This window comes from Ursus americanus, chromosome 2 (assembly GCF_024610735.1).
Source record: "Ursus americanus isolate L20-20 chromosome 2, mUrsAme1.1.p, whole genome shotgun sequence".
Taxonomy (NCBI): domain Eukaryota; kingdom Metazoa; phylum Chordata; class Mammalia; order Carnivora; family Ursidae; genus Ursus; species Ursus americanus.
In genome coordinates this window covers 31,642,893-31,650,522 of record NC_142128.1, presented here as the reverse complement: position 1 = coordinate 31,650,522, position 7,630 = coordinate 31,642,893, and the positions used below count along the sequence as shown (strand labels likewise).

Here is a 7,630-nt window from a genome sequence, read left to right as displayed (position 1 = left end):
CAGGCAGGTCCTGTGGCTGTCCCTGCCTCGTCTGACTGGCCAGAGCTGAGGGGTGTGGTTAAGAATAAGCCCCCATCCCATCCCATTCCCCAGTCGGCACAGAAGGCAAGAATCCTAAGGCCATCTCCCCGGGCCTCCCTGCCTTAGCCAGAGGGTCTGGTCACAACACAGAATGGATCAGGTCACCCCATACTCCCCAATACACTTCCAATGCCCTGTCATTACCACAGCCTACAGGGCTCCTGCCTCTGCCCACCCATCCCTCCTCCCCTCCCACATTTGCCTCCACTGCGTCCCTTCCAGCTCCACCAGCCTTTGCTCTGCAGCGGGCCCAACTGGTTCCCAACCCAAGATGGCCTTTGCACTTGCGGCTCCCTGGGCCTGGAACATGGTGTCTGGGTCCGGCTCCTCCGGTCATTCCAGGCATGATTTCAGTGTCACCTCGGAGGAGGCTTCCTGACCTTTCTTTCTTTCTTTTTTTTTCTTTAAGATTTTATTTATTTATTGGACAGAGATAGAGACAGCCAGCGAGAGAGGGAACACAAGCAGGGGGAGTGGGAGAGGAAGAAACAGGCTCATAGTGGAGGAGCCTGATGTGGGGCTCGATCCCATAACGCTGGGATCACGCCCTGAGTGGAAGGCAGACGCTTAACCGCTGTGCCACCCAGGCGCCCCCTGACCTTTCTTTCTAACCGAGTCCCACCCCACTGTCCAGCCACCTTGTTGAGCTCTAATCCAAGCGCTGTCCCTACTGGGAACGTTCTGGGTCCTTTAGTTTCCTGCAATGTTATTTACTGTCCGAGGCCCTGGATGTCCGGATGTGAATGCCACGAGAGCAGGGACCGTTCATTCCTGGATCCTTTGCGCTCAGAGCAATGCCTGGAACATAGATGCTCGGGAAATGTGTGTTGTATGGAGCTCAGCTATCACGGAGCCCTGATGTCTCGCCAGCTTCTGTGCACCACCCCAGCAAAAGGCTCAGCTCTCCTCGTGCCTGGGGTTGGGGGGGGGCTGCGTAAGGGTTCTGCCCATAAGCTTGGGACCGTCAAGCAGGTGGAGGTGAGACCTATGAATATGTGTTTTCACGGGATTCCTCCTCCACTGTGTAAGAAAGCAGTTCCCTTTAGAGTGGGACGGACCTGGGGTGAGTCTTGGCTGTCGCTTTTGAGCTGTGTGACCCTGAGTGACTGGCTCTACTTCTCTGAGCCTCCACTTCCTCATCTCTAAAATGGGGATCCGAGTGCCCAGCCCAGGGGCGGCTTGGGTGCAGGTCCAAGGCCGTTCCCGCACCTGTTCCCCCTTCAGGCCCCAGAGCTGCTGCTTTCCCACTTTCTGCCTGCCCCACGATGCCTAGCTCCCCCGCTCTCCGCGGGGAGGATACCTCAGCCACACCTGGGCCCCCGACCCTGCCCCCGCCGCGCACCAACCCTCCTCTCACTTTTCATTCTTGTAAATTGACGTCAGTGCTGCTGAATCATGAAGCTGAGGTTTGAGACAGCATCTGCACCACCAGGGAAGCCGCATGGCACACACGGTTTCTCTGCTGCCCCTCCCCCCTCCCCCCCAGTGCTTTTCCTCTGCGGCCGGGTGTGTGCACAAGAACTCAGTCTCACGGGGCGGAGCGCGGCTCCGGGGGCTTTTAGGTCACTTTAGGTCACTGTACATATGTGAGTATAGATTTAGAAAAAAAAAAAAGGCGCCCAAAGAGAAGGGGCCAGCTCTGGGGGATGTGATCCAGGGAGCCTTTATTCTTAGCCGTCCCGCTCCAGGTTTTAGAAGGGGAATGGGTTTCTGCAGTGAGGATGTAATTTTTGAAAATTTTTTGGAAGGATGAAACAGCCCTGAAAATATTGTAAACACATTTGTTTCTCTTTAGATGAGGACCTGTTTCCTCATCTGTGAAATGGGGATGTTAACAGTACCCAAATCACAGGGCTGGGGGGAAAGGTTGAGTGTTTCCATATAGGTAGGAGGGGCTGGAACGGCTCCTGCACGGTAATGCTCTTTATAAATGCCGGCTGCGGCTACTCCTTAGGCCCTCGCTAGGAGGCCGTGTGGCCTAGTGGTACCCAGTCTCCGAAACAGTACTAAGTTTGAAAATCTGGTTGCGCCGCTTATTGTGTGCCCTACTTTGCCTCTCGTGAGCCTCAGTTTTCCTCTCTGTAGAATGGGAGAGAGAGGTTTCTCACTCACAGGCCGGCTGGGAGGATTAAACAGGACCCTGTATACAGTAAGCACTCCCTAAGTGTCTGCGGTATGCCCAAGCAGTGCCTTCTTGGATTTTTCCGTTTCTCCAGGCAGTACCCAAGCTGGTGGGGGGAGGGGGGGAGACAGGGAAGGTCAGGAGAAGGACAGGACTTGATCCACACAGCAGTGAACAAGGGGCAGGGAGGTGGTAAAGAGAAAAGCAGTCGCTCCTTAGAGGCACAGAGAGAAGACGTCACCTCCCTCACTCCCACCCCACCTTATTAAAGGATGCAATTGCCAAAGCTCTCTGAGATCCTAAATCTCTCCCGGCCATCCTTAACCTTGAGGCCTGGAACCTATTTAATCCCCAAGACAGGCCTGGGCTGTTCCAGTTCTCTATCAAGTTAATTTTATGTTGCACTTTCAAGCCTGAAAGGTATTATTAAATATTAGGACACTCCATCAGCAGCATGTCCAAGGCTGCTGAGGGCCAGTCCAACTTCTAAAAATGAAGTGCAACATGTCCATGAGGCTGTTTCCCCCTACACCCGAAAGTGACTCGATTCACCGGGTGTGGCCGCCCAGCCCTGGGTTGCCAGCATGGCTTGTCTGTCAGGCCACGGACACAGGGGTAGCCATAGAGGCCGTGTCATGGGCACTTTCTGGCGATGTGGGCCAGCCCCAAAGTGGCCTGAAGACACCTTCCCCTCCCCCGCCTGCTAAGAGCTTCTCCTCACCCGCCATGCACAGCAACCACCTCCTCCAGCAAACCCATTTTAGAGGTAGACACTGAGGCCCTGAGAGGCAAAGGGAATTGCCCAAGGCCGCTAGCGGGGCCCTCCTGCCACCACAGACCGCAGAGCGTTTTTCTGGCTCCAAGTGGTGTGTTCACCAAAAAGTACACGAGAGAGAACGGGACAGGAAGGATGAAGTCAGGCCCAGCCCTGGATCCCCATCCCGTCTGAAATCTGTCTCTCTCAGGCCGAGTTTCAGAATGTGCCACTCCTTCCAAAAACTCATCAAGCCCCCACCCCACCCCCACCTTCTTCCTGGAAGGTGCTGTGGTCACAGAATGAAAGAAGTTTCCTCTCTGTCATCCATTTCAAACAGATTCTGGCTGGACAGCCAAAAAAGGCCCCAGTGTGTTCTCTGACACAGGAATGGCCACAGGCAAATGTACCCCTGCCTTGGTTCTCTCTTCTGTAAAAAAAATGAGGATAGAAGCCTTGCTTTGGAGGGTTGTCTAATTTAAGCCCGCAGAACACAGAAGAGGTTCAGCACACATTAAGTGCTCCAACACCAGCTGCCATTTTACCCGACACAAAATACCAAGGCTGGACTGGCTGTTCCTCTCCCCGTCCCTCCCCACTGGGAACTGCCAGGTTTCCCAGCCCCAGAACATGGGTCCCACTCCACCTCCAGCCACACAAGTCGGTCATAGGACCCTTCAGCCCTGGACCCGTTCACAACCAAGGGAATCCCCTGAGCAAAAGCACACGCTCTAGAAACCTGTTTTTTTTTTTTTCTTAAAAAAAACTTTCATAACAAAGTTTATTACCTAAACTGGTTGTAAAAAATATAAAATAGGATTCTGCACAGCAGAAAAATAAAGCCAGAGACCCTCCCCCAACCCCTGGTTTGTGCAAATATACTGGGTATATGTAAACATGAAGAGGTAGGAGGTACAAATTCAGGTCCTGGCCCCAGATACAGTTAAGTTAAGCTGCTACAACGACCAGGGGGACCCAGAGGGAGCACCAGGAGGGGGGGGCACCCCCCCAAGAGATGAGGAGGGGGTCTGCGGCCTCGTCTCCAGGGGAGAGGGGGAGGCGCCTCGCCCCCACGCCCCGCTCCCTCCAACCCAGGTGGGGAGGGCACCCACGTGGTTCCAGGGAAATAATAATTAATAATACGAAATAAAAACGAGCCCGAGTTAATGCTGCGTGCGCGGCCGGTCAGATTTGGAAGGGAAAGGAGCTTAAGTAGTCGCGGAGGACGGGGTTGAGGGGGATGCGCGCCAGGTTCTCGCGGCCCACGGTGGCCACGATGCGCTGGCGACACAGCTCCTGCAGCGGCCGCACGCGGCGCTGGCGCAGCGGGGCCCCGAGCATGCGGCGCGGCGCCGCCACGTAGTGCTCCAGCAGCTCGAAGAGGCAGTCGAAGCTCTCGCGGCTGCCGTCCAGGTGGAAGCGGCCGGCCTGGAAGTGCACGCGGATGCTCGTGGGGCCCGAGGCCATCTTCACGCTGAGGGCGAAGAAGCAGTTCCGCTGGCGGCTGTCGCGCACCAGGAAGGTGCCCACGGGCTCGGCGCGCAGCCGCTCGTGCGCCCCGTGCACGCTCAGGGGCCCCCAGTAGAAGCCGCAGGCGTCGAGGAGCGCGCTGGCCCGGGTGATGCGCCGGTACTCGGCGTGCGAGCGGAACGTGCGGAAGTGCGTGTCGCCGGGGGCCGGGGCCGGGACCGCCGGGCAGGGCCGCGGGCGCGCGGGGGCCGCGGGCGCCGCCGGGGACGAGGACGAAGACGAAGAAGGCTCTGGCCGCCGTCGGGACTCTGCTGCCGTGGAGATTGCATTGTCGGCTGCCACCTGGTTGTGTGCTACCATCCTACACGCGGGGCCAGCCGGAGGGGTGGGCCATAGCGTCCGGGGGTGCGCTGGGGGAGACACGGGCGGTGAGCCGAGAGTCGGGCCGGCCCCGGGCAGGTGGGGGAGCCGACCTGAAAGGGCCGAGGGCGCACGACCGAATCGGCGCGGCCCCCGCGAGCCTCAGCGGGCTCACCTAGAAAATGAGCCTCCCCGTCCGTGAAGCCCCTCCAAGAGGGTGGGGGCCCGGCCGGGGCGGAGTCCGGCCTCCGGCTCGCTCGGAGTTAGGGTAAGAGGGGGGCGTGGAGAGAGGTGCGGGGAGAAACCGGCCCCGACTCCGGCCACCCGGCCCTCGGCTCGCCGCCCCGTGGCCGCCGCCTGCTGGCCAGGCCGGGGACTGGCGCCTCGTCCGGACGATTTGGGCAAAGACAGAAAAGCTGCGCTGCGGGCAGCCCGCGCACGGGGGGCTGCCAGGGTGGGGCCGCCGGGGGCCAGGGGCGTGGCGGCCGCGACCCCATCACGCAGCCCCCCAGGCCGGCCCGACACCCGGCCGTCCTTTCCTATGTCCTGTCCTCCCCTCTCCCTCCCGCTTCTTTGCCCAGTGCCCGGCTCACCTGGCGGCGGGGCGCGGGGCGCCGCGGGCGGGGCGGCGGGGGGCTCCGGGGCGGCTCTCGCGCATGCTCCGGGGCCGGGAGCCGTGCAGCTGCCACGGCCGCAGCTCGCTCTGCTCCGCGCCCGCCCCTGCACCAGTCTTTTAAACTGGCCCGGAGGTGTGGCCCGCCGGCTGTGGCGGTCCCGCCCCCCCGCAGGCTCCACCCCCCGCAGGCCCCGCCCTTCCGCGCCACTTTCGGTTTCTTTTTCCGCGGTGGCGCGCGTCGCGAGCTCGACCTTTTCCACACACTTGGGGACCCTTCCCGGGGGGGGTCCCCCCGATCCAGCCTCACACTCGTCCTAGGACCCCTGCATCAAGGGCTCTGGTCCCGGCCCTGGACCCGCTGTCACTCGGATGCCCCCTCCGTACCTGGAGTCCCCACCTGTGCCCCCACTACTACCCTAGGTCTCGGATTTCTGCAGTCAAGCCCTTTAGGATATTCTGGACTGGCCCTGACACACCCCTCTCCCCCGCCCGCCAGGTGCTTCAGTGCCCGTCTCTGGTAGATCTGTCCTCTGCCCTCCACGAGTCAGACCCCTCCCCACCCGACTTTGGGGTCCTGCTTGCAGATCCGGCGTCCGACCGGACCCCTCGGGGCTGCTCCCTCAGTCGCCTGCACCCCCCCCCACTCCCCGCAGCCCCGAACCCTCAGGCGGCTGCCCCCACACCCCTTCTAGCCTGTCGCTGTCCCTGGTCTTGGCTTGGGCTTCCCAGGAAGCGGTGGCCTGACCACAGGCTTCGGAGGAACCCTTCGGATGCACGAGAAGGGCGCCTCGACTGCGGATCCGAGTTCCTCGGAAACCGGGCGGGGCCATCAAGGTCCCCGGCAGTCTTGGCTTGCCCTCCCTGCGGGGGAGCATCTGGAGAAACTGAGGCCCTGGAGAAGGGCTGTAATCTGCAGCGACTGGCAGCTGGAGAGCTCTGGACGAGCGTGCCCTCCTCTATTATTTTGGGGAGAGGAATGGCTGGGCACCTCCAAAGCACTTTGGAGCCCAGTGAAAAGACGGTTCATTGATGTGGTGATTCCAAAAAGCTACTTTAACTTTTCCTGGCCTGCCCTCCTCTCCTCCAAGGGGACCTTATAGAGTCCCCTGCAGCTGCTGGGTCAAGTATCTGCCCCCACCTGGCACTCCTACCTCGTGCTTGGGACCATGGGGTCTTGATGGTGCCGGCTTTAATTTGTAGGTTCCCACGTGTGATACAGTGATCCTGTCTGCTGTGGCAAGGCACGCCTTAGGTGCCTGGCGGGTACTTGTATTTTTGAAGGAAAAAAAGAACAAATGAGGGTTGGGACTAGAGAGTGGGTAGTCTCAGAGTCATCTGGGGTTACACAGAAGACCAGCCAGGCTGGGGGCTTGGCCAGCTGCCTCACACTGGCACACACTGCCCTCTACGGGCTGCTCTGAGGCTGCATCCCAGGCCTCTCTCTCTGAAGTCCTGATGGGTGCCCGGTCCTCCTGCCCGACAGCTTGGCGCTTTCCTTCCCTGGCCCTAGGCTGCCTGTGTCTCCTCTTGAACATAGGGGGGTGGCCCAGAGCCAGCCTTGCTTAGGACCCCATCAGCTCCCTGGATTCGTGCTGGCAGAAGCTGGTGTTGGCCATTGGTGTCGTCCTGGGTTGAGTGTGTGAATGCGTGTGTGTACGTGCGTGCGTGCAGGGAGGTGGGAGAGGGGATGGAGAGGCATGCATGTGTCAGAGGTCAGGTGCTGTGGGCACTCCAGAGCACTTGCTGGTTCTGTGCCCTATGGTGGGTAATGAATAAAATAAAATATAGTGGTTAAAAGCCAGACCTTGGACCCCGATTACCTGGATTCCAGTTCAGCCATACATCTCTCTAGCCCTGTGACTCTGAGCATGTAATTAACCCCTCTGCCTTGGTTTCTTCGTCTGTGATACAGAAAAAACCATCGCACCTCCTTCCTGGCGACAGGGATTAAAATGAGTGATTATGGGTCAAGTGCTTAGACCAGTCCCTGGTCTGAGCAAACATTCAGCAGGTGTCTGATTTTGCTGTTGTTCCTCTAAGGGTGCCTGTGAGTGTGGCAGCATGCTGGAGCCCGTGACCATGTGGCTTCATCCCTCAGGCCCATCCTAGAAGCCCTAACACAGGCCAGAGAAGGCATGGGCAGAGTTTCGTGGGGGTAGACCAGGCCCCTGGATGCTAGCAGTGGGGAAGGGTAGCACCTCCCCCTCACTGGAGCTGGGGGCGGTGG

The 7,630-nt window shown here is 59.6% G+C and overlaps 1 protein-coding gene across 1 annotated transcript; it reads right to left on the bottom strand.

The window, feature by feature from the left end:
- Positions 1 to 3,605: 3,605 nt before the first annotated feature.
- SOCS1 (suppressor of cytokine signaling 1) lies at positions 3,606 to 5,486 on the bottom strand. Its single transcript, XM_045784288.2, has 2 exons — positions 5,381 to 5,486; positions 3,606 to 4,837 (listed from the first exon to the last, which is right to left on the bottom strand). The coding sequence occupies exon 2, from the start codon at positions 4,785 to 4,787 to the stop codon at positions 4,143 to 4,145; it is 645 nt and encodes a 214-aa protein (XP_045640244.1). The 5' UTR covers positions 4,788 to 4,837; positions 5,381 to 5,486; the 3' UTR covers positions 3,606 to 4,142.
- Positions 5,487 to 7,630: the final 2,144 nt, after the last annotated feature.

Excerpts from the sequence above, each read along its gene's own strand:
- SOCS1 (XM_045784288.2), bottom strand. The coding sequence starts at position 4,787 with ATGGTAGCACACAACCAGGTGGCAGCCGACAATGCAATCTCCACGGCA.